General features: G+C 40.2%; 1 protein-coding gene across 1 annotated transcript; it reads right to left on the bottom strand.

The window, feature by feature from the left end:
- LOC102171474 (SLAM family member 5) lies at positions 2,261–27,832 on the bottom strand. Its single transcript, XM_013976381.2, has 8 exons — positions 27,788–27,832; positions 26,908–27,208; positions 9,093–9,389; positions 8,295–8,372; positions 7,073–7,155; positions 5,465–5,548; positions 3,610–3,663; positions 2,261–2,323 (listed from the first exon to the last, which is right to left on the bottom strand). The coding sequence occupies exons 1-8, from the start codon at positions 27,830–27,832 to the stop codon at positions 2,261–2,263; spliced, it is 1,005 nt and encodes a 334-aa protein (XP_013831835.2).

Consider the following 27,832-nt stretch of genomic DNA (forward strand, 5'->3'; position numbering starts at 1 on the left):
CTTCATGGCAAAGAGATGGGGAAACCGTGGAAATAGTGGCAGGCTTTATTTTTTGGGGCTCCCAAATCACTACAGATGGTGACTGCAGCCATGAAATTAAAAGACGCTTACTCACAGACATTACTTAGCAAACAAAGGTCTGTCTAGTCAAGGCTATGGTTTTTCCAGTGGTCATGTATGGATGTGAGAGTTGGACTGTGAATAAAGCTGAGTGTTGAAGAATCGATGAACTGTGTTGAACTGTGGTGTTGGAGAAGAATCTTGAGAGTCCCTTGGACTGCAAGGAGATCCAACCAGTTCATCCTAAAGGAAGTCAGTCCTGAATGTTCATTGGAAGGACTGATGTTGAAGCTGAAATTCCAATACTTTGGCCATTTGATGTGAAGAGATAACTCATTGAAAATACCCGGATACTGGAAAAGGTTGGGGCAAGAGGAGAAGAGGACAACAGAGGATGAGATGGCTGAATGGCATCACTGACTGAATGGACATGGGTTTGAATAAACTCCAGGAGTTGGTGATGGACAGGGAAGTTGGTGTGCTGCAGTCCATGGGGTCACAGAGAGTCGGACATGACTGAGTGACTTAACTGAACTGAACTAACTACTTGTTGTTAATATAGATTATTATTATTATTATTATTTTTTTACTATTTTTCTCTTTTAACCTTCTTCCTAGCTTTGTGTATGGATGATTTCCTATCTTTTCTATATATCTGCCTTTGCTCATTAGCTTTTTCCTTTTGTAGTTTTTATATTTGTAGTTGTGGTCTTTTCTTATTTTGCTTAAAGAGGGTCTCTTAACATCTGTTGTAAAGCTGGTTTGTTGGTGCTGAACTCTTTTAGAACTTGCTTGTGTATAAAACTTTTGATTTCTCCATCAAATCTTAGTGAGAGCCTTGACAGGTAAGGTGTTCTTTGTTGTAGGCTTTCCCCTTTCATCAGTTTATCTTGCCACACCCTCCGACTGACAATTTCTGCTGAAAAATCAGCTGATAGTCTTATATGATTTCCTCTGCACACAACTTGTTGCCTTTTTCTTTTTGCTTTCAATAGTCTCTCTTTATCTTTAATTTTTCCTGTTTTAATTACAGTTTGTCTCTGTGTAATTCTCTTTGGTTTATCATCCTTGGTACTCTGTTCTTTCTAGAAGGATGCATGTGACCTTTTTCAGATTATGGAGCTTTTCAGCTACTATGTCTTCAAATATATTCTATAACCCTTTCTCTTTCTTTTACTGTTTTGGGACCCCCTGTAATGTGAATGCTAGTATGCTTGATGTTGTCTCAGAAGTCTCTTAAATGGTCTTAATTTAAATATTTTTCTTTGGTTTATTAAGTTTGAGTGAGTTCCACTCTTCTCTTTTCCAGTTCGCTGATTTTTTTTTGTAGCATCTAATCTATTATTGACTCCTTATAGTGTAATTTTTAGTTCAGTTATTATGTTTTTCAGTTCTGTTTGGTTCTTTTTTTAAAAAATTATTTGGTCAACATCTCACTGTGTTCATGCACTTTTTCTTCTGAACTAAAAATTACACCAAAAGGAATCAACAATAGGTTAGAATATTTAATGTTCGTAGACTCTGTTCAGTTTAAATATATAAAGGTGTGCTTTACTATTTTTATTCTTAAATAGTATCCCTTCATGTAGATAGATTATGATTTATTTATTTTTTCTTTTTTTTAAAATTAATTTATTTCATCAGTGTAATATAGTGGTCAAGCTCAGGAACCTTAGAATTTGATTCCAACATTTAAATCATAGTTCTGCCCACTTAATAGCAATGTGACCTGGGGCAAGTTTATTAACTTATCAGTGTTCCAATTTCCTGGGAATAATAATGATATTTGTTTACTAGCATTTGCAGGTTATTTTTTGAGACTTGATTTGCACATTTGTTTTAGAGGACAGCCTAGATTAAGTACATATTGCCTCAATCTTGTGATGAGTGCTAGAGATAAAACAGAGCAGGGAGGAGTGAGGAGGTCCCAGAAGAAGGGTGCAGTATTAAATAGGGGGGTGAGGAAGACAAAATTTGTGCAAAGACCTGAAGAAGGTAAGGGAATGAGACATATAGATGCTGAAATAAGAGAATTCTAGGCAGAAATAAAGACTCTGAGGCAGGAGCATGACTGTTGTGTTAAAGGTATAGCAAAAAGCCCAGTGTCCTAGACGGGATTAAGGAAAGAAGGGAGTGTGGGAGATGGAGTCAGGTGATGTAGGGCTTGTGGGAAAAGTGGGAGTGAAAGAAGAATACTCACCTAAGGAGTAATGAAATGAAACGTGTTTGAAGGGATCCCTCTCGATGGTATCTTGTGAATAATCTTTAAGGGACCAAGAACAGAAACAGAGAGACTCTGAGACTATTGCAATAGTGCAGATGAGAGATGATTGTCATATTGGATCAAGTAGGTAGTGACAGGTAGTTATATTATGTGAATGTGTTTATATATATATAATGAAAAGGTAATCAGTATTTGCTGAGAGAGTTTGGGGTATAAAAAAAGAATGAACTCAAGGGTGACACCAAGGTTGGGTTGCCAGAACAAAAGGAAGGAGAAAGATAACATTTACTGAATGGATGTATATAGAAAGTATGTTTAGCAAGTTCAGATTTAAACATTTTACACATCCAAATGAAGATGTCATGTAAGTAGTAGATATTTTAGGTAGACAATGTGGTTAAAAGAATAAGAGAATGGAATACAAGAAACTTAATGAGGATTATCTCTAAGGCACATGGTGATTAGTTGGGCATCTGGGATGAGGGAGAAGGAGTCAAAATGAACGAAATTATGATTCCCTGTGACCCAAATCATTTACACTCAGGAGACTTTGTGGAAGTGCTTAATATCTTTGGATTATATGTCTTCATCTGCGTGATAGAGATCTTTGCTCAGAGAATGGTTAAAGGCATAAATGAGAGACTTACAGAAAGTTTATTGAATGTTGAATGATTTTATGAATAACATTGCAAAGGGGAAGCTGGTTTGAAGATGAGGTGATGACATCCACACCTACCTTACAAGGAAAGACAGAGACTCAAGGGGAAGAAGCATCTTCCCTTAAAAATTCTCATCTGCATCAGAAATCAAGGTCTCTCATTCTATGTTTCCCACCCACCAAGGCCACATTGTCCACTTCAGGAGTAATTCCTTTTTAACCACCAGCTAGCTGCTCCATATCAATGAGGATACTAAGGCAACTCAAGTCAGAGTCCGGGATCCTTGGGAGAGAAAAAGCTGGAGGATATTCCCACCTGAATACTTGAAAATTCCAAGGTCTTCAGTGACTAATGGTGAAGGGGTAAGCTATGAACTTTGTTAGATTAAGGTTTTGCTGTACCACCAACTAGTTTGAGATACTGGTTTTCTGTTCTGCAAAATGGGAATAATAATACCAACCTTAGAGGGTCATTGTTAGAATTAGAAGAATAATATTTCTAAAATGCATGGAACAAACCCTGGTTCATTACAGGTTCAAAAAAAAACCCAGGTCCCTTCATTTTATTTTTTTTCTAATTTTGGCGGGGTGGGAATGGCTACTAGATGGTCCCATCTTACAATGCTGTTGGGCTTATGGGCACTGATGCCCAGCGGTGATCAGTTACCTGAGAAGTCCGTGAGGAGATGGAGCCTATCTGTCCCTCAGTTTTCTGCTCCACCTGAGGGACAGGAGATCAGAAATGGTGTCCTATTACAGATCCTCTGACTCCTCCCTCACCTATTCACCATCCAGCAGGCTCTTAGTATTGCTTCACAATGCTCAAGCCCGGAGCAGGGACCATGTTTAGACAGTCTGAAGGCAGATATGAGGCAGCTGAACTGAGGTGAGCAAGGAGGAGAACCAAGTGACCCAGGAATCTGGGTCAGTTTAGAAATCACAGCAACTCACAGTACTAGATCGAGCTCACTCCTGATCCAAGAGCTGGGACCCAAGGCAGGAAGCAGGGGCTTCCAAGAGGTGAAGACCTCCAGAGTGCACTCACCATAGTGCAGCTGAAACAGGTCTTCGGGCAGTGTGAGGCTGTTGGTGGAGAGCGGATGTCCCCACCTCCAACCTCTGGGACAGGTGGGGTTGCTGGAGGTCATCATGTCCATCTTTGATTCCCTGTAGACTCATTACCGGAAAAATCTTCAGCAACCTCTTCTTTGGTTCTCAGTCTGCTGAGCCCCACTGGGAGTTGGGAAGAACGGTTGCTCAGACATTTCACAGACAGATGGGCTTGTCCTTGTCTCCTTGGCACTGGTTTCCTGTGGCCCCAACACCCTTCTGAGGAAGCCCTAGGTGAGTCTAGCAGGGAAGACTCATGACCAATCTCATGGAAGACTGTGGCAGGGCCTCAGTTATGTGTTTGAAAAGATCAGTATACGAGAAACGATGTCTAAACCTCTGTGAACCAGAAAGGCTTCATGGAACATGTGGTTAGGAAGAGGGCTTTGAGCAGGATGGTAGGGTTCCAGTAGTCAGGGGTGGGAGCAAGGAGCAGGGAAAGGGAACCATTATTCCTGACAGAGGGATGTGAGCGAGCAAAAAAGAGGCTGACCTAGAGACTGAGGCCAGTAGGACTCTTCAATAGAAGCAACTGGAGAGGTCTGGTTCAGATCTTCCCAGAAAATTCACTGTTCCTATTCCCTGGAAGCCTCATCAAGGATGATCAGAGGATACTGACATCCATCTTCATGACCAGAAAGGGACAGGTTAGAGCTATTTTTCTAAGAATGCAACTCCTGACTTTGAGGTTCTAGGATTATTTTCTGAGAAACATGTCTTGGAAGGGGGTGAAGTGGTACAGATTCCTCTTTCAACTTTAAAGGAAGCTGGGTTTGGGGCCCTTGGGCCGAGTTGAGGCCAAAGTCCAGGTTAACACAAGTAGCCAAGAATAAGTATATAATGTACACTAGACACTCTTCCCAATACAAGTGTACTGGGGGACATGCAGACTTTGCCCTGTGTGAGGCACAAAGAAAGCCTCAGGCCAGTCCTCTGTGGGCTCCCACCTATACGTGCTGTCTCCATGAACCCTCAACTCAGCATCCAACACCAAGGTCCTAACTCCTTCCTCTGTGGCATGGACCACCTCCACACAGTCCCCATGCCTGGAGTCATGTTCTCAGAAAAACATACACCAACCACACATCAGAGGCTATGGGGATTAACATAGTCAGAAAAGTCCTTTTTGGGAAGCTTCAGGAGGAGACGGTCAGAAATTGAGTCAATGGCAGAGGAGGAGTGCTTGTTCTGCAGCTGTGAGGATCCTGAGTGGGAGGACAGCTTGGAGAGGCATCAGAGGAAGTGGTAGGACCACATAGGCCCAGGTAATGGTGGCCAGGAGGATCAGAGTACAGCAAACCAAAGGCAGTTGGAGCTGGACCAGAGGTGAGAGGCAGGTGTCTGCAGGGATCAAGCTCCTGGTGGAGTTGTCCTAGGAATGTCAATTCTTCTGTTTCCTCCAATTAAATTACCTTCACGGCATGAACTGGCTTACAGACTTCACTGTAGATAGTAGTGAGAGGTACCCTTTCTTTCAGATGATGTTCTCTGGTAACCTGGGAATACAAACAAAGTGTTCCTAAAACAGCTGAGGGATAGAAAAGCCCTAGAAGAATCAGTGCAGGGAGCCAGTACAGGAGATCCCACCCATGACAAGGTTATGCAGAAGAGACCTGACAGGCAAGGCAGATCAGAACTTAAGGGACTCTGTGGACCTGCTCGAGCATCTACCCCAAACTAAAATCTGTGTGTCTACTGTATACTATATAATGCCTCTCACCAACTCTTCTGACATTAACAGGGGGCTATCCCCGACCACCTTTCTCTGGAGAAAATCAACTTAGGGCTTTAGTTGATAAGTCTCCTGGGCATGAAAGGAGCATTTCAATTCAAACCCCCCCCCCCCCCGCCCCCGTTAGCATTCTAGCTTGCTTGGCAGGTTTATCCAGACTCTTGCAACTACGCATATGATTGTTCACAACATCCCAACCATGACATGGAAAGCCTAAGCATTCTAAAAATATAGAGCCCTTCAAGGGGTGAAAAGTTTTATTAAAATAATACTGGTGAGGGGTTTCATTGTTGAGCCAATGCTTGCTGCCAAGTTCCCATATCCCTTATCCATTGTGTGCCTGGGAGTGCATTATTTGATATAGTTGGAATGTAAGAAAAACAACTAGTAGCCTTGGTATTAACCACATCAGACCTTTGAGCTAATAAGTTTTTCTTTTGTTGTTGTTGTAGCCCACTGCACCTTTGCTCCATGAGAATGTAACTCTGTTTAGTACTTTCTGAGGCTGACACAGAGTAGAGGTATAAAGAAAAAAAACACTTCAAGGGAAAACAAGTTTTCTGGTTGACCTTTATCAAAAAAGGGTCATAAAATGTCAACAGGCCTCCCAGGCCAGAAGATAATGTACACAACATAAGAGGCTTGTTTATGGGAAAGGTATGCAGAAAAAATCCTGGTTTTTTATTTTTTATTTTTTTTTAATTTTTAAAATTTTAAAATCTTTAATTCTTATATGCGTTCCCAAACATGAACCCCCCTCCCACCTCCCTCCCCACAACATCTCTCTGGGTCATCCCCATGCACCAGCCCCAAGCATGTTGCACCCTACGTCAGACATGGACTGGCGAAAATCCTGGTTTTGATAAGGGCAAAACTGCTGGAATGTTTGAGCTGACTCTGAATGACTTTGCATCTTTCATTTTCCTCTATGTACAAGTCAGGGTATAAAAGCTCTTTTTGAAAATAAAGTTACAGGCCTCGCTCACTGAAGCTTGGTCTCCCCGTGTCATTCTTTTGCCAAAGCCATTCATCCTGAGGGTATCCCTGGACTCTGCTGGGGCTAGACCCCAGCAGATCAGAATAGGACCAGTGGATGACATACAATGCTTATGAATTCCCCTAAGTGCCCAGCATTATATTGGTCCCAAGCACAAATTTTCTTAGTTAACACTGTTGATTGTCTGGAAAGTGTTAAAGAGGCAGTAGGAACAGAAACATCAGTGGCAAGATTTGACAAACCCAGGCCAGGCAGTGAGAGACCTGGGAGAGCACACAGCCCAGCTCTCACCTTGTTTGAGCTCACTTGAGATTCCTGCTGGCTCAGCTCTACATACTGGACGCTATCATCATCATCATCTTGTGATCTTGCACCTGAGAGACAGGCACAGAGGAGATTGAATCTGAGCCTTGGAAATCAGTACCCTCACCCACTGGTATGGACACAGACCAAGCCCAGACCTACTAAACCCTCTGCAGGGACATTCCAAGGGAACAAACTAGGAGAAAGTATATCAAGAATGTAGTGAGAAAGAGAGGTTTGTGGGCATGGGAGGAGAAGGGAAACCTGCCTCTTCCAGTCTCCGTCTTCTTCCTACGTATCTTCCAAAGGTACAGTCCGCCTCCGAGGATCAATAACACAGCTGCAACTGCCCCAAGGATGCCTGGCAAGAGGTCAGCATTGACCAGTTTGGCTGAATCTGTTTTCCTCAAACACAGAGGGCAAATAAGTTAAAGTCAAGAGAGAGCTTGAGATATTCATTGCCAAGAGAAGATAGACAGCAGGTGAAGAAGTCTAAAGAGTCCTGGTTCAGAAGCTGAAGAGGGAGGAGTATAGCAGTTTCTTTCTTTCAACCAGGTCTTAAGCTCCTGCTTGGTGACAGGGGTACTGAGATGAGCAAGATGGGGTGGAGAGGACTGAGAAAATATCTAAGTCTGCTAGCCAGAGGGATTGCAGTAAAACAGAGCTTTACCCCTTGCAAAGAGGTCCTCAGGGAGGGCCTCCCAGAGGAGGTGATGCATAAACTGACCTTGAGTGTTGAGTAGCAGTTTCCCAGATATTCAAGGTGGGCACAGTATTCCAGGAAGGAGGGATACCACATTTGGGAAATGGCAGTATCTAAAGCCAGCCCCTGGGAGTTGCCAGCACCTTATTGCAGCAGGCAGGACTGGGCAGGAAATGAGATGTAGGTGAGAGGGATTAGTGAGGGCTTGTGGGTAATGCTGAGTATTGAAAATCACCTGACACTCTAGCCTTGGGGTAGAGAGGTCCAATTAACAGATGTTTTAAGTGATCCTGACATTTCTGACCCCTGCACCAGCTCATGGAGGACAGTTTACAGAGCATGAGACCACTCCCAGGATAAGGTTATTCATTCATTCAATGCGACTTTGATTACATAAACTTTGGCCAGAAGCTCGTGCTTGTGCAGGGATTCAAAGAACAAAACATGGCTCCTGTCTTCATAATGTTCCTGCCCATGGAGGAGACAAATCCATAAACAGATAATCACCAGTCAGTGTAGGGTTGGCCACAGCCACCCCGAGGGAGTCGATTCCTGAAGGCAGGATGGCTACATCATTGTAGGGCTCTGTGCAAAATGAAAAGGCAGACTCCTTGTTGAAAAATTATGAAAATTTCAAGACATCAGTAGATTTTTAGACAAATTAGCAGATTTTTAGTCCAATCATGGGGCCTATCTTAGGGTAGGGCTGTATGTGAATGCATTTTCACATGCCCACATGTCTGCAGTGGCTGAGGAGAATCCTCCATGAAGAATGAGACAGGAAGTCGAGGACACAGGGTGAAGAAGGGCTGATGGTCAAGGGAACAACATGTCCAGAGGTACAAAAACTTGCAAAAGCAGGGCACATTCTGGAACAACAAACAAGGAATTCAGTGGTAAGTGTATAAATAAGATCAGAAATGTGGACAGAAGAGCATCTGAGCCCCTCCGTAACATCCCACAGGAAGTCATGGAGGTCAGACTTGAAGAAAAGCCACAAATGACCCAGTGTGATTACTTTCCTGAAGACTATGTTGAATGCACAATGAATGTTGGATAGTGGTGGAGAGAGGTATGGAAAAACTACTACCTGGACTAGCAGGGGCAAGCAATTTAGAGTAGGTCATGGATGTGAGACACATTGAAAAGCAAAAATAAGTTGGATGTTTTTCCTAGACTCTTGTATGTAGTGGCCAGGTAGAAAGCAGTGTTAACAAAATGGTGGGAAGAAAAGCTCTGAACGCCCAGACCTCAGTGCTATCTGAGCTCTGAAAGTGCTCCTCCCCTCTGGCAGACTGCACTCACCATGGACGCAGACTCCCCCAAGGTCGAAGGAGGCAGTTTTATATCCCACCGGGTTGCTGACCACACAGATGAGGCTGGCATTGGGCTGGCCTCTAGGCAAGCTCACAGCCAGGATGTATGAGTTGCAGGCTGGTTCTAATGTCCTTCTCTGCTCCCATTCTTTGGGGAGGCCCTTGTTCTCCCAGGTCACATTCAGATCTTCTCTGGCCCCAGAGGCTCTGCACTCCAGGGTGACATTGCACCAGTCTGGTGTGATGGATGTTGACCCCATCAGAATCTGGGGAGAGGGCACGGGCTCTGGGGTAGGAGGCAACAAAAGAATTAAACTTCACATATGTGGAAAACTTTACATGCCACAGTTTAATATCTATTACCTCATTGAAGCCAAGGTGTATAAGGAAGCCTTATAAAGAAAGTGAGGGAGTGACTGATAGTTGCTCAGTCATGTCTGACTCTCTGTGATCCCATGGACTGTAGCCTGCCAGTCACCTCTGGCAATGGAATTTTCCAGGCAAAAACATTGGAGTGGGTTGCCATTTCCTTCTCCTATAAAGAAAGTGGGTGCATTTTATACTTAAAAGATAATTTTCCCAAAGATAAATATTCACCAAGAGCTTGGAATGGGGCTATTGGGTTAGGCCTTATGTAATTTCACTAGGTTTCACAAGCCTTAAGAATCATCCACAGGAAAATAAAATTTGCATTCCATTTTCTTAGGGTCTATTATTTTTTAAAAATTGGATTTTTCCCAGAAGAGCAAGAAGCTTGGGAGCTTGGGACAGAAGGGTTTGTCCTGGTTCATGGCCTGTGTCTCCAGCTGAGATGAAGCATAGGACAGCACAGCTCTTATGGGCAAGGACATCTGGTTAGTTCTGGAAGGCCAGAGAAAGGCACTAGGCTCCCAAAAGTAGAGACATTTCTGTGAGATGCAATGGTAGCAACTAGGAATGACAATTCCAAGTGTGGTTAGAACATTCCACTCAACTTTTGGTACAGACAGGAAGAAAAGTGACAGATTTACAAGCTGCCTTAGAAATCCCATGGGGACTTATGAGTTGTCCTCTCCATAAAAGATTATTTCCCTATGCAGGGAGGATCTTTAGGAAAAGACAGAAGACTGTTCACTAAATGGGTTCCTTAATAAGCATTGCAGTGTAAATTTTCTCTATGCTTATGTAGCATTTAAGAGCTAAATTGTGGTGTCTTTTTTGAGTGAGACCATTAACCGATTGGCTCTGAGTGAGAAGACAGTGTACAGGGGATACTAACTACACTTGGATTTCCTAATCATGGTAGAATAGTGGACCCTCAAAGATGTCCATGTCTTAATCCATGGAACCTGTGGCTATATTACATTACATGAAAAGGGGGAATTAAGGTAACAGATAGAACGAAGGCTGCTAATCAGGTGACCTTAAAATTGTGAGATCATTCTGGATTATCTGGATGGGCAAAATGCAACCATAAATTTCCTTGAAAGAGAAAGAAGGCACTGATGCCAGCAAGACACCAGGATATATGATTTAACAACTATCCATGGTCAGAAATACCTCTTTGAGATCTTCAGAGTTCAGTTGGGGGATTCCAGCACTTTGATGGGCCAAAAATCCTAGGTCAGCCACAGGGAAAGGGTAAGAACAGTTTCGCTTTACCTCATCACCTTGAGTCCAGGCCAGCATGACTCAGTGCTGACAGAGATACCACTAGACTGTGACTTTTCCCACAGGAGAAAGAGGGAATGAAGTGATAGTGTAGCTTCCTCATAATTTGTGAGACACTGCCTGGGATGCTGGCTTCTGTCTCACTGTACCCAGAACAGTGAGAGTGCGTGCACATGTGCTAAGTCAGTTCAGTTGTATCTGACTCTTTGCAAACCTATGGACTGAAGCCCATCAGGCTCCGCTGTCCATGGGATTCTCCAGGCAAGAATACTAGAATGGATTGCCATGCCCTTCTCCAGGGGATCTTCCCAACCCAGAGATCGAACCCACATCTCTTATGTCTCCTGCATTGGCAGGTGGATTCTTTACCAAACAGATGTAAGTGGAAGGGCATTGCAGCAACTGGGACACATGGCCCTGAAAACAATTTTTTACATATACCCACAGATGGTGGTCAATGCAACCCTATACCCAGAAACTCACATACTCCTGCAGCCAGTATCCCACATGCCTCTACAGCTGAAGCCTCACATTTGTTGAGCTTTACAGTGAATGTATTTTTTTCCTTCCTTAAAGCCAGCCCTAAAAGACTAGAAGAAGTGACTTCTTGCTCAAATACAAAGACACCAATGCAAGGCTATGAGAATGGAGCATCAGGGAAACATGACAATATGAAAGGAGCAAAACTAACTCCAATAACCAGTCTCAAAGAAATAGAGAGCTATAAAATGCCTAACAAAGAATTTAATATAGTAATGTTAAATAAGCTCAGCAAGCTGCCAAAGAATACAGACAGACCACTATGCAAAATTTGGAAAACAATTTGTGACCAAAATGAAAAGTTCAACACAGAGATGGGAACCATTCAGAAGAACCAAACAGAAATTCTGGAACTAAAAATACGACTGCATTAAAAATTCAATAAAGGATCTCATCAGGTGACTTGATCAAGCAGAAGAAACAACCAGCAAAGTCAAAGATACAGCATTTGAAATTATACAGTCAGAGCAGGAAAAGTAAAAAGAGTGAAAAAAGTCTATGGGATACCACAGGAAAAGCAATACACACGTTACGGGAGTTCCAAAGAGAAGACAAAGGAAAAAAGTAGAAAGCTTATTTAAAGAAACTATGGCTGAAAAATTCCTAAGTCTGGGCAAGTAAATGTACATTCAGATTCATGAAGCCCAAAGGTTCCATGATGGTATAATTAAAAAAGGATAAATCAAGACATGTAATAATTGAATATTCAAAAGTCAAAGAGAAAGACAGACTTTTGAAAATAGCAAGAGAAGAGCATCATAGACAAGAGAATCTCTATAAGAATATCATCAAAGGAAGAGGAGGAAAAGAAGGAGGAGGGGAGATAAGAGGAGGAGGGAGAAGGGCAAAGAGAAGAAACAGCAGCACCAGCTACCATCTATGGGCATCAATCCTCCAGGGTTGTTTTAAGCGCTTTGCATGTATTAGCTTATTACAAAACTCTAGTGAAAGATACTGTTTTTATTCACATAATACAAGAGGACACTTAGGCACACACAAATTGAGTAAACAGAGATCCCATGGCCAATAAGCGGCAGAGTCAGGAAGGTTATTCTTGAGGTTACCAACAAGACACTGTTCATGTCCTTAGATGTTTTGGTAATGCCTCTTGGTCCTATTATTGAGTTCTCAAGCATGGTCACCCCTAGAAGTGCTGCCTTACTCAACGCAATGCAATGCCCATGACCATTAAGGCCAGAGTGGGGAGATACAGAAGGACCTTCCCTCAGAATGGGCAGAAGAAAGTGAGACCACCATAAAAATTTATTGACAATAGCTTTAAGCAATATGACATGGCTTGGAGAATTTGGTAATTAGCATCAACAAAAGTATCCATTTATTATGAGAGATACTTTTGACTGAGTAAGGGATGTGGTCAGTGTTCTTTTCTACATTCATAGTTACAGCTGCCAGCCACCAGAAGTCTTTGTAGGTGACAAAAAAGCATGGGGAAGATGTTCAGCCTCTCTATATACTTGACTGACAGCTTCAACATCAGAACTTCTGTAGCTATAGTGCAAGCTCTTGGAAGGGCGAGGCCATTTAATCTTTAATCTAGACACCTGCACAGTGTCTAGAACTCAGCAGTCATTTTGATATATGACCCAATGTTCATTTAGGAAGAATGATTGAGAGCCCATAAACCACAATGGATACAAGAAATAACATCAACCTCTGGCCTCTAGGCTTTGGGGATCAGAAAGGCTTGTGCTGTGGGTCCAGGCTCTGCCACCTCCTGGCTGGGTGATTAAAGAAATCACTTAAGCATTCTAAACCTCAATTTCCTTACTTATAGAAAGAGAGAATTACAACATATATTTCTTGGAGATAGTTTGAAGATGCGATTATGAGGTAAGAATTGAGAGTATGAACTGTGGAACAGACTTGCAAGGATTTTGAACTTTTGCCCTGTCTCTTAATTAGATATGTGATCCTGGAGAAATTGTCTAAACTCAGTGCATCTTAGTTTCCTCATCTGAAAAATGTGATGATAATAGTACTTACCTCATGGGGTTTTTGTGAGGACTAAGTTAATACGTATAAAGTGCTGAGAACAATGTCTGGAACATAGGAAGTTCTGTTTAAATGTTCAGTCATAGAATGCTTTTAAAGCCCATGGCACATTGAAAATGCTCAATTGATGGTTGCTGTAGTGGTATTTTACTGGTAATAGTCAACATTAGCTGAAAGGAGGGGGCATCTACTGTGAAATGTGAATAAATTGCAAATTGCTACATTGTTATGATTTTAATAGTGCTATTGTCTGTTTCCTGTTAGTGACACTCTAAACTGTTTTCTTATCAAAAAAAAAAAAAAAAAGGGTATCATCAGATTTCTTAGCAGAAACCATACTGACCAAGAGAGAATGGAATGATGTATTCAAAGTACTGGAAAAAACCCCACTGGTAACCAAGATTATTATACTTGGTAAGACCATCCTTTAAAAAAGAAGAAGAGATAAAGACAAGCTCCAAGACAAGCAAAAATTGAGAGAATTTTTCATCATTAAACCTGCCTTATAAGATATGCCAAAGGAAGCTCTTAATGTTGAAATTAAAGAATGCTAAAAATATACAAAATAATATAAAAGTATAAGTCTCACTGACAATATAGATAAATATAATATGCAATGCTGCAATAATATGTAATTGTGGTGCATAAGTCACTTTTTAACTTTGATATAACAGTTAAAGACAAAAGTATTCAGAATAACTATAATAGAAACATATGTTAATGAGTACAAAATATAAAAAAAATTTAAATTGTGACATAATAACACAAAATATGTGTGTGCGGGTAGAAGTAAAAGTGCAGAGTTTTTGTATGTGATTGAAATTAAACTAGTTGTTCAAAATAGGCTGTTATAAATATGTTTTATCTAAGCTGCATGGTAACCACAAAAAGTATACCTAAAAAAGATACATGCAAGAAAAAGAGAAATAAAAAGCACATTAATATAGAAAAACCATCAAATTGCAAGGGAAGACAGTAGGGAGAAAGAATGGAATGAAAGAACTACAAAACAGATTAAACAAAATGACAATTACAAATAAACAAATGGGCCTAATTAAACTTAAAAGCTTTTGCACAACAAAAGAAACCATAAACAAGATGAAAAAAGCCCTCAGAATGGGAGAAAATATTTGCAAATGAAGCAGTAAAAGACTAATCTTCAAAATATACAAGCAGCTCATGCAGCTGAAAAAAACCAATGAAAAAATGGCAGAATCTAAATAGATATTTCTTCAAAGAAGAAATACACATGACCAACAAATACATGAAAAGATGCTGAACATTGCTCATTACCAGAGAAATACAAATCAAAACTATAATGAGGTATCACCCCACACAGGTCAGAAGGGCCATCATCAAAAAATCTACAGAAAACAAATTCTGGAGAGTGTGTGGAGAACTTGCATGGTTGGTGGGAATGTAAATTGACAGAACTACTATGGAGAACAGTATGGGGATTCCCTAAAAACTAAAAATACGACTATCATATGACCTGGAATTCCACTACCAGGCACACACCTGAGAAAACCACAATTCAAAAAGACACAAGTGTTTTAGATGCGGCTTTCTTCACTTGTAAAAATACATTTATGAAAAAATATATTTATGATTCATCCACCTGTTGCATGCATCAAGTAGGTTACTTTTATTGCCAACTAGAATTCCATTGTATTGATATAACATAGCTTTAAAAAATTTTGTTTGTTTTTGACAGTTGTCTTTTACATCTTGGTTGTTGCTAATTTGGAGTGATTATGAATAAAGCTACCCTAAACATTAAAAGATGCTTACTCCTTGGAAGAAAAGTTATGACCAACCTAGATAGCAGATTTAAAAGCAGAGACATTACTTTGCCGACTAAGGTCTGTCTAGTCAAGGCTATGGTTTTTCCAGTGGTCATGTATGGATATGAGAGTTGGACTGCGAAGAAAGCTGAGCACTGAAGAATTGATGCATTTGAACTGTGGTGTTGGAGAAGACTCTTGAGAGTCCCTTGGACTGCAAGGAGATCCAACCAGTCCATTCTGAAGGAGATCAGCCCTGGGTATTCATTGGAAGGAATGATGCTAAAGCTGAAACTCCAGTACTTTGGCCACCTCATGCGAAGAGTTGACTCACTGGAAAAGACTTTGATGCTGGGAAGGATTGGGGGCAGGAGGAGAAGGGGAAGACAGAGGATGAGATGGCTGGATTGCATCGCTGACTCGATGGACGTGAGTCTGAGTGAACTCTGGGAGTTGGTGATGGACAGGGAGGCCTGGTGTGCTGTAATTCATGGGGTGGCAAGAGTTGAACATGACTGAGCAACTGAACTGAACTGAACCCTAAACATTAAAAATAATTAAACTTAAAAAAAGACACATGCACCCCGATGTTCATAGTAGCACTATTAACAACAGCCAGGACATGGAAGAAATCTAGCTGTCCATCAACAGATGAATGGATAAAGAAGTTGTGGTACATATATACAATAGAATACTACTCAGCCATAAAAGGAAATGAACCTGAGATAGTTATAGTGAGGTGGATGAACATAGAGCCTGTTATACAAAGTGAAGTAAGCCAGAAAGAGAAAAACAAATATTATATGTTAACACATATGTATGGAATCTAGAAATATGGTACTGATGAACTTATTTGCAGGGTGGGAATAGAGATAAAGAATGTAAGGAATAAACTTATGGACACAGTTGGGGAAGGAGAGGGTGGGATGAATTGAGAGAGTAGCATGGATATATACTCTGCAATGTGTAAAATAGATAGCTAGTGAGAAGCAGCTGTAGAACACAGGGAACTCAGCTGGGATAGGGGGTGGGGCGGGAAGGAGGATCAAGACGGAGGGGATATATGTATATGTATAGCTGATTCATTTTTTTAAATGGAAGATACCAAAACAACATTGTAAAGCAATTATACTCCAGTAAAAAAATATCCCCCCAAACCAAAAATGAAATTGTAAATTCTTATGATTAACATTTACTTTAAATATAGATTAAGGTCCCCAATAAAAGACATAGAGTGACTGAATGAATAAAACAAGACTTAACTTTATATATATATGATATATAATATAGATATATGATATCTACAAGAGACTCACTTTAGTTTTAAGGGCACACATAGGCTAAATGCGAGGGATGGGAAAAGATATTCCATGCAAATGGGAACCAAAAGAGAGTATGGGTGGCTACACTGATAGCAAACAAAATAGACATTAAATCAAAAGCTGTCATGAAGACAAAGGAAGTCCTTACATAATGAAAGAGGGTCAATTCAATAGGAAGCTATAACAATGATAAATATTTATGCATCCAACATCAGAACACCTATAATATAGAGCACATACAGTGACTGAAGAAATAGATAGCAATAGAATGTGGACTTGAATACCCTGCTTTCAAGAATGGATAGAAAATTTAGACAGGAAATCAAGAAGGAAACAGCAGACTTGAACAATACTATAGACCAAATGACCCTAACAAACATATATTGTAAGTATGTATGTATTTTGTATGAAAGTCACTCAGTTGCTTCTGATGCTTTGCAACCATGGACTATACATTTCATGGAATTTTCCAGGCCAGAATTCTGAAGTGGGTAGCCTTTCCCTTCTCCACTGGATCTTCCCAACCCAGGGACTGAACCCATTGCCCCCCATTGCAGGCAGGTTCTTTACCAGCTGAGTCACAAGGGAAGCCCAAGAATACTGGAGTGGGTAGTCTATCCCTTCTCCAGCAGATCTTCCTGACTCAGGAATCGAACTGGGGTTTCCTGCATTGCAGGCGATTCTTTACCAACTATATTGTTAGAACCAAATGGATCTACCAAACAGAATATTATACCCAAAGCAGTAGAACTCATACTCTTCTCAAGTGCACACAGGACATTCTCCAGGATACATCATATGTTAGGCCATACTAACATATGGCCTAAGAAACAATGCTTAAGATTTAAGAAAGTACATCAAATATCTTTTCCATCACAATGGAATGAAATTAGAAAACAATAAATGAAGAAAAGTGGGAAAATTTACAAACACATGGAAATTACTAGCACATTTTTGAACAACCATTGAGTCAAAGAAGAAGTCTTAAGGGAAATAAGAAAATATCTTGAGTAAAAAGAAAAGGAAAAAAATATCTAACCCAGGGATCAAATTCAGGTCTCCCACATTGCAGGCGGATTATTTACCAGCTGAGCCACAAGGGAAGCCCATAAGACCTACAGAAGGAAGCAAGTTCAGTTCAGTTCAGTTCATTCGCTCAGTCGTGTCCGACTCTTTGCGACCCCATGAATCGCAGCACGCCAGGCCTCCCTGTCCATCACCAACTCCCAGAGTTCACTCAAACTCACGTCCATCAAGCCGGCGATGCCATCCAGCCATCTTCTCCTCTGTCGTCCCCTTTTCCTCCTGCCCTCAATCCCTCCCAACATCAGAGTCTTTTCCAATGAGTCAGCCCTTCACATGAAGTGGCCAAAGTACTGGTTTCAGCTTTAGCATCATTCCTTCCAAAGAACACCTAGGGCTGATCTCCTTCAGAATGGACTGGTTGGATCTCCTTGCAGTCCAAGGGACTCTCAAGAGTCTTCTCCAACACCACAGTTCAAATGCATCAATTCTTCGGCACTAGGCTTTCTTCACAGTCCAACTCTCACATCCATACATGACCACTGGAAAAACCATAGCCTTGACTAGATGGACCTTTGTTGGCAAAGTAATGTCTCTGCTTTTGAATATACTATCTAGGTTGGTCATAACTTTTCTTCCAAGGAGCAAGTGTCTTTTAATTTCATGGCTGCAGTCACCATCTGCAATGATTTTGGAGCCCCCCAAAATAAAGTCTGACATGGTTTCCACTGTTTCCCCATCTATTTCCCATGAAGTGATGGGACCAGATGCCATGATCTGCGTTTTCTGAATTTTGAGGTTTAAGCCAACTTTTTCACTCTCCTCTTTCACTTTCATCAAGAGGCTTTTTAGTTCCTCTTCACTTTCTGCCATAAGAGTGATGTCATCTGCATATCTGAGGTTATTGGTATTTCTCCCAGCAATCTTGATTCCAGCTGTGCTTCTTCCAGCCCAGTTTTTCTCATGATATGCTCTGCATATAAGTTAAATAAGCAGGGTGACAATATACAGCCTTGATGCACTTCTTTTCCTATTTAGAACCAGTCTGTTGTTCCATGTCCAGTTCTAACTGTTGCTTCCTGACCTGCATATAGGTTTCTCAAGAGGCAGGTCAGGTGGTCTGGTATTCCCATCTCTTTCAGAATTTTCCACAGTTTATTGTGATCCACACAGTCAAAGGCTTTGGCATAGTCAATAAACAGTACTAAACCATCAAACACATGAGAAGACGTTCTGCATTGCTCACTATTAGAGAAATGCAAATCAAAGCTACAATGAAATATCACCTCACACAGGTCAGAATCAGTTCAGTTCAGTTCAGTCTCTCAGTCACGTCCAACTCTTTGCAACCCCACGGACTGCAGCATGCCAGTCCTCCCTGTTCCTCATCTTTTCCCAAAGTTTGCCCAAATTCATGTCTATTGTACCAGTGATGCCATCCAGCCATCTCATCTTCTGATGCCCTCTTCCCCTTCTGCCCTCAATCTTTCCCAGGATCAGGCACTTTTCCAATTAGTTGGCTGTTCACATCAGATGACCAAAATACTGGAGCTTCAGCTTCAGCATCAGTCATTCCAATGAGTATTCAGGGTTGATATCCTCTAGGATGGACTGGTTTGATCTCCTTGCTGTCCAAGTGACTTTCAGGAGTCTTCCCCAGCACCACAGTTTGAAGGCATCAATTATTTTGCTTTCTGCTTTCTTTACTGTCAAGGTTTCACAACCATAGTGACCACTGGGAAGACCATAGCCTTTACTATATGGACCTTTGTCGGCAAAGTAATATCTCTGCTTTTCAACACACTCCCGGTTTGTCATAGCTTTCCTGCCAAGAAGCAATTGTCTTCTGATTTCATGGCTGTGATAACTATCCACAGTGATTTTAGAGCCCAGGAAGAGGAGATCTACCACTACTTCCACATTTTCCCTTTCTATTTACCATGAAGTAATGGGGCCAGATGCCATGATCTTAATTTTTTGAATGTTTAGTTTTAAGTCGGCTCTTTCACTCTCCTCCTTCACCCTCATCAAGAGGCTCTTTAGTTCCTCTTCACTTTCTGCCATTAGAGTGGTATCATCCACATAACTGAGGTTGTGGATATTTCTCCAACCTATTTTGATTCCAGTTGTATCTCATCCAGCCTGGCATTTCTCATGATGTGCTCAGTGTATAGGTTAAACAAACAGGGTGACAGCAGGCTCCTTGTCATACTTCTTTCTCAAAAGCTACCATATGACTCAGCAATTCCATTACTGGGCATATACTCAGAGAAAACCATAGTTCAAAAAGACACATACCCCACTGTTCACCACAGCACTATTTACAGCAGCCAGGACATGGAAGCCACCTAGATGTCTATAAGCAAATGAATGGATAAATTGTTACATATACAATGGACTATTACTCAGCCACAAAAAGGAACTAATTTAAGTCAGTTGTAGCGGAGTGAATGAAAGTAGAACCTGTTATACAGAATTAAGTAAGTCAGAAGGAGAAAAACAAATATCACGTGTTAACACATATATATGGAATCTAGAAAAATGTTGCTGATGAACCTAATTTCAGGGCAGAATAAAGATTTGGAAGTACAGAACAAACTTGTGGACACAGTCAGGAAAGAGGAGGGTGGGATGAATTAAGAGAGTAACTTTGCAATATATACATTGTTATGTCTGAAATAGATAGCTAGTGGGAAGTTAACACAGCAAGCTCAGCCTGGTATTCCGTGATAACCTAGAAGGGTCGGCTAGCTGGAGTGGGAGGGAGGGTTAAGAATGAGGAAACATATTTTTACTTATGGCTGATTTACATTGTTGTAAGGTAGAAACCAACACAATATTGTAAAGCAATTATCCTCCAATTAAAAAAAATTAAAAAAGCAATATTAAGAAAGAATGTTATAGTGATAAACACATTAAAGAATAAAGTTCTCAAACTACTTAAGTTTACATCTCAAGGAACTAAGAAAAAAGAAAAACCTAAGCCAGCAGTTGGCAGAAGTAAGGAAGTCATAAGCATTGCAGCAGAAATGAATGAAATAGAGACTAGAGAGACAATAAAAAACTCAGTGAACCTAAGAATGTGTTGGAAAGATAAGCAAAATTGACTTAGCAAGACAAGAGAAAAACAAGGAAGAATCAGTTAATATCAGAAAATGAGATTACTGGTGCACAGAAATAAAGAGATCATAAGAAACCATTATGAACAATTATATACCATCAAACTACAAAATCCTGAAACAAAAAGGATAAATTCTTGGAACCATACAGCCTATACAGTTTGAATCAATAGAAAATACACAACTCGAACAGATCAATAATAATAAATAAGGAGTTTTAATTAGCAATCAAAAACTTCCCAACAAAGAAAATTTCATGACTGAATGGAGTCACAGGTGAATTTTATCAAATCACATACCAAAGAATTAATCTAATCCCTCTTAAACACTTCCAAAAAAAGTAGTAGTATAGGGAACACATTTAAAGATGTTGGCATATCCTATGCCAAACTAACACACCACACAAAAAATTATAGGTCAATGACCCTGATGAACATAAATGCAAAACCTCCACCAAAGTACTAGTAAATGGAATTCAACAAAATATTAAAAGGATCAAACACCATGACCAACTGGGATTTAATCTAAAGATGCAAGGATGTTTCAGAATATGCAAATCAATAATGTGATATGCCACGTTAAAACAATGAAGGATAAAAATCACACAATAACTCAATAGACGTGGAAAAAGCATATGACATAAAACAAGATTCTTTCATGATTTAAAACTCTCAAAATAAGAATAGAAGGAAGCTATTTTAACACAATAAAGGCCAATATGAAAGTCTACAACTAACATCAAACTCAGTGGTGAATGATTGAAAGCTTTTCCTCTAACATTAGGAACAAGGCAAGTGTGTCTGTTTGCTGTTTCTATTCAACTGAAGACTGGAAGTTCTAGCAACAGCAATCAGGCAAGCAAAAGAAATAAAAAGCACCCAAATTGGAAAGGAAGAAGTAAAATTATTTTAATTGCAGGTGACATGATCTTGTATGTAGAGAAATCTAAAGATTCCACAGAAAAATTCTTTTAGAACTAATTAGTGATTTCAACAAAATTGCAGGACACAAAATCAACATATGAAAATCTTTTGCACTTCTAGACACTAACAATGAACTATCCGAAAATGAAATCAAGAAAACAATCCCACTTACATTACAATCAAAATGAATAAAAAATATTTAGGAATAATCTTAACTAAGGATTGAAAGATCTGTGCACCAAAAACCATAAATATTGATGATAGATATATATGCACAAATATATAGAAAGACATTACACATTCATGAACTTGAGGAATTAATATTGTTGAAATGTTCATAGTACCAAAGCAATCTATAGATTCTGTCCAAACTGTGTAAATATAATTAGGGAGTTTTTACAAAAAGAGAAAAAAATCTTGAAATTCATCAGTTCAGTTCAGTTCAGTTCAGTCGCTCAGTTGTGTCTGACTCTTTGCAACCCCATGAACCACAGCATGCCAGGCCTCCCTGTCCATCACCAAATCCCGGAGTCCACCCAAACTCATGTCCATTGAGTCAGTGATGCCATCCAGCCATCTCATCCTCTGTCGTCCCCTTCTCCTCCTGCCCCCAATCCCTCCCAGCATCAGAGTCTTTTCCAGTGAGTCAACTCTTCGCATGAAGTGGCCAAGTTATTGGAGTTTCAGCTTTAGCATCAGTCCTTCCAAAGAAATCCCAGGACTGATCTCCTTTAGAATGGACTGGTTGTATGGAACCACAAAAGATCCCAAATAGTAGAAGTAGCTTAGAGCAAGAAGTACTAAACTGGAGGCATCACATTTTCTTATTTCAAAGTATATTACAATGCTATTTAAAACAGACATAAAGACAGACATAGAAACTAATGGAACAGAATAAAAATCCCAGAAACAAGCCCATGCATATATGATCAGCTGATCTTTGACAAGGAAACCAGGAATACACAATGGGGAAAGGGAAATCTCAAAAAATGCTGCTGGGGAAACCAGAAATCCACATGCAAAAGAATGAAATTGGACACTTAGACCATATAAAAAATAAACTAAAAATGGATTAGCAACTTAAAAGTAATACCAGAGATTGTAAAACTCGAAGAAGAAAGCAAAGGGAAAAATTTTCCTGACACTGGCCTTGACAACAATTGTTTGAATATGACAACAAAAGCATAAACAATAAAGCAAAAATAGACAATTGGGATTAAAACAGAAACGTTTTTCCACAGCACAGGAAATATCAACAGAGTGAAAAGGAAACCTACAGAAATGGGAGGAAATAGCTGCAAACTATATACCTGATAAATGGTTAGTATCCAAATTTTATAAGGGACCCATACAACTCAATAGGAAAAAACCTAAATAATCCAGTTAAAAATGGGGAAATGAACTGAATAGACATTTGTCAATGGAAGATATAAAAATGGCCATCAAGTATATGAAAAATCACTCAACATTATTAATCACCAGGAAAATGAAAATCAAAACCACAATGTGTGCAAGAATAGTGGAGCAGGTTGTCATTTCCTCTTCCAGGGGATATTCCTGACCCAGGGATCAAATCTGCATCTCCTGTGTTTCCTGCACTGCAGGCAGATTATTTACTGCTGAGCCACATGGGAAGTCCAAAACCACAGAGTATACTCTTATACAAGTTATAATGGCTACTACCAAAAAGAAAAAAAGATGTGTTGCTGATGGGCTGGAGAAAAAGAGATATTCATACACTGTTGGTGGGACTGTAAATCTGTGCAGCCATCTTGGAAAATAGTATAGGGTTTCTCAAAAATTAAAAATATAACTACTCGCTGTTCTGTCGCTCAGTTGTGTGTCCAGCTGTTTGCAACCCCATGGACTGCAGCATGCCAGGCTTCCCTGTCCTTCACCAACTCCCGGAGCTTGCTCAAACTCATGCCCATTGAGTTGATGATGCCATCCAACCATCTTGTCCTCAATTCAGTTCAGTCACTCAGTCATGTCCAACTCTTTGCAACCCCATGGATCGAAGAATGCCAGGCTTCCCTGTCCATCAACTCCCAGAGCTTGCTCAAACTCATGTCCATCGAGTTGTTGATGCCATCCAACCATCTCATCCTCTGTCGTCCCCTTCTCCTCCCTCCTTCAGTCTTTCCCAGCATCAGGGTCTTTTCCACTGAGTCAATTCTTTGCATCAGGTGGTCAAAGTATTGGAGTTTCAGCTTTAACATCAGTCCTTCCAATGAATATTTAGGACTGATTTCCTTTAGGAGTGACTGTTGGATCTCCTTGCAATCCAAGGGACTCTCAAGAATCTTCTCCAACACCACAGTTCAAAAGCATCAATTCTTCGATGCTCAGCCTTCTTTATGGTCCTACTCTCATATCCATACCTGATGACTACTGGAAAAACCATAATTTTGTCTATGACTTATAATTACTCTATGATTCAGCAATTATGCTTTGGGTATATATCTAAAGGAAAGGAAATCAGGATTTCAAAAATATATCTGCACTTCCATGTTCACTGCAAAATTTTTACAATATACAAGACATGGAAATGACCTAAATGTCCATTGTCAGATGAGTTGATAAACATGTAGTATACACATACAAAGGAATATTGTTGCTGGTCAATCACTAAGCCATGTCTAACTCTTTGCAACCCCCTGGATTGCAGCATGCCAGGCATCCCTGTCCTTCGCTGCCTTCTGGAGTTTGCTCAAACTCATGTCCATTGACTTGGTGATGCCATCCAACAATCTCATCCTCTGTCTCCCCCTTCTCCTCTTGCCCTCAATCTTTCCCAGCATCAGGATCATTTCCAAAGACCTGGCTCTTTGTATCAGGTGGCCAAAGTATTGGAGCTTCAGCTTCAGCATTAGTCCTTCCAGTGACTATTCAGAGTTAATTTCCTTTAGAATTGATTGGTTTGATATCCTTGCTGTCCGAGAGACTTTCAAGACTTTTCTCTACCACTATTTGCAAGCATCAGTTCTTCGATGTTCAGTGTTCTTTATGGTCCAAATACTCTCACATCTGTACATGACTACTATAAAAACCATAGCTTTGACTAGATGGATGTTTGTTGGCAAAGTGATGTCTCTGTTTTTTAATACGCTGTCTAGGTTTGCCATAGCTTCTCTTCCAAGGAGCAAGCCTCTTTTAATTTCATGGCTGCAGTCACTGTGTGCAGTGATTTTGGAAACCAAACAAATAAAACCTGTCACTCTTTCTACTTTCTCCCTGTCCATTTGAGATGAAGTGATGGAACCAGATGCCATGATCTTAACTTTTTGAATATTGAGTTTTAGGCCAGCTTTTTCATTCTTCTTTTTCACTTTCATCTAGACAACTATTATTCAGACTTAAAGAAGAAGGAAATTTTGTCTTTTGTGACAAACATAGTTGAGGCAGTAGGACATTACACTAAGTAAAATAAGCCAGAGAAAGAAGAACAAATAAATACTACATGAAACCCCTTATATGATGAGTCTTATATTTTCAGTCTTATAGAAGCAAAGAGTGGAAGGGTTCTTGCACAGATCTGGGAGGAGGGTGAAATGAGTAGGTATTAGTCAAAAGGTACAAAGGTTCAGTTACACAAGATGAATAAATCCTAGAGATCTACTGTATGGCATAGTGCCTAAAGTTAGCAATACTATATAATATATGTAAAGTAATTATAATGCCTATAATTAATAACACTGTAGACTACACTTAAATTTTGTGCTGTTACATAAGCAACAACAACAACAATCAAATGAAAAAGGCAGAAGGAAACTTTTGGAGGGGATGAATCTGATTTTTTGGCATAAGTTACGGTAACAGTTTCACTAGTATATGTGCTTGCTCAGTCACTTCAGTCATGTCTGACTCTTCATAACCTTATGGACCATAGTCTGCCAGGCTCCTCTGTCCATGGAATTCTCCAGGCAAAAACACTGAAGTGGGTTACCCACTGAAGTGGGTTCTCAACCCAGGGGTAGAACCTATGTCTTCTGTGGCTCCTGCACTGCAGGCGGATTTTTCACTGCTGAGCCTCCAGGGAAGTCCACACACACTCGCGCGCACAAACACACACACACACACACACACGCACACACACACACGCACACATGAAAATTACCTACAGTTCTTTTGAAAAATAATACTATATAGTTAATATAAACTTTATTATAATTTACGAGCCCATCTGATAATGTCTTAAAATTTTTGAGAAAATATCTTCTTGAGACATTCCCCTAAAATAATTCACTGATTCAATCTCTCTTAGAACTGGAAGGAATTTTAAGCAATCGCCTGGTTCAGCAAATGCCTTAAGAAAAATAAAGAATTACTGTCACTTTTTAGATCAAGTTACATGATGTTAAATGACTCACCCAAGGTCACCTAACTATTATTTCTTTTTTCTAGCCAAACAGATCTCAATACCTATTTCATGTGCAACTATAAGATAGTCAAGTGCAAAATAATTCACTGAGAAATCCTATTACAAGGGTGGATACATTAAATATGCAGAGCTCTCTGTATGTCAATCAAACCTCAATAAAGTGTTTTCTTAAAAAAAAAAACTGTTAACTTCATACCTAGTTTGAATTGTTTGACCCTATTACCATTGTTTATTGGCCTAAACATTTGGTATCTTAATTTTCCTTTCTCAAGTATCTTGCTTAGTATCTGTGTATTTTGGCAACTGCAAATGTTCAAGGACTTCTTAATTTTTTTTAATAAAAAATTTGCTTGTTGCTATCAAGCTGTTGTTGTTGCTGTCATTGTTAGCTACAATGCTGAATCTAGTTTATTTGTCACAGATCACAGTGAAAGGCATACTGTAAAAATAATTAAATACTTCTCATCAAAAATAAAGTGAAAAAGACAGGCAGAAGAACAGATCAGGTGGATGCAATGTGAGATGAATTTGATGATTTGAAGATGAATGAATGAGGGACACCAGCCAAAGAAATCAGGTATCCACTTGATTTCCAATGGATTGAATCCAATGGATTCTCCCCTGAGTCACCAGGTAGGAATACAGGCCTGCCAACACCTTGATTTTGCCCCATGAGACTCGTGTGACTTATGACCTGAAAAATGGTAAGATAATCAGTTTGAGAGGTTTTAAGGCCATAAGTTTTTCTGGTAGTTTGTTACAGTAGTAACAGAAAACAAATAGAGAAATTAAGCAACTCAGTTTTAGAAAGAACAATTAATATTACAGTATAAATCCCCATTTTCCTCCCTCAAAATACTGAAGTGATTTTCTCCTGTTTTTGAATCTCAAATCTGCTCTCCTTTTGTGGCTAACATGCACACCTTATTGCTGGGTGAGAAGACAGAGTCTGAAGGTTGGGATCTAAATAAAATCTTAAAGAATGGGGTCTATGTGACCCTTCTAGGACAAAAGCAGGAGGGAAGCCATGGTGAGGAGGTGTCACTTACCATAGACAGTGAGGAGGAAAACCTGGGCAAGTTCCAATCCTCCAGAGAAGCTGACTCGAGCCCGGTACTGTCCACTGTCCTCACAGGTCAGATTCTCAATCTTCAGGGATAAGATGTTGGGCACATGGACCCTCTGCTGGTACCTGTCCTGGAGGCTGACCCAGGTTGGAGTGTCTGCCCCACGGTGGACTCGCAGCAAGACACTGTAGTTTGACTCAGGGCCAAAGGCCCACGAGACCTCCTCTGGTTCAGCTTCTTGCTTCTTGATAACATGAAACAACACAGAACCTCCTCGGATCCCCTGCAGGGGAACACGGGCTCCAGATTCCTGAACTTCAGAATCACGTGCACCAGAACTCTTGACCCCAGTGCTGCAGATGCCTAAAGGATTGGAAACTGGACATGTTTTTTTCATCAATAATAAAGGAAAGAACCCACACAAACCTCTTTTTAAAGAAATCCACCCAGGATAATTCCTTAATTCTAGTAAGACAGCCAAGTACAATTAATTAAAACAACTTTTGGAATCAAGTTTTCTTTCTAATGAAGTTTAACATTGAATAGGTTACATAAATTTGCTAACCTGACATTTCCTTACCAACCTCATAAGGTCAGTATAAGTTAAATGACATCACAAGTGAAATGCCCCAGCACATTTTTAGGCACAAATTAGGTGCATAATTGTAGAAGGTGCTTAAAATGTCTCCTTACATCCCTGCCTCTTTGTGTTCACACATTTGTTTAACCCCTTTCCCTGGAGTGTGGACTGCACCTAGTGACTTGCTCTCAGGAATGGACCACAGAAGACACGATGGATGTCACTCAGTGATTTTAGAGTACACAAGACTGTGACTTCCCTCTTGCTTATACTCACACTCACTCTTTCACTCTCTCCCTTGCTTGCTCTGAGGAATCCAGCTGCCAT

The sequence above is a fragment of the Capra hircus genome, chromosome 3 (genome assembly GCF_001704415.2).
Source record: "Capra hircus breed San Clemente chromosome 3, ASM170441v1, whole genome shotgun sequence".
Lineage (NCBI taxonomy): Eukaryota > Metazoa > Chordata > Mammalia > Artiodactyla > Bovidae > Capra > Capra hircus.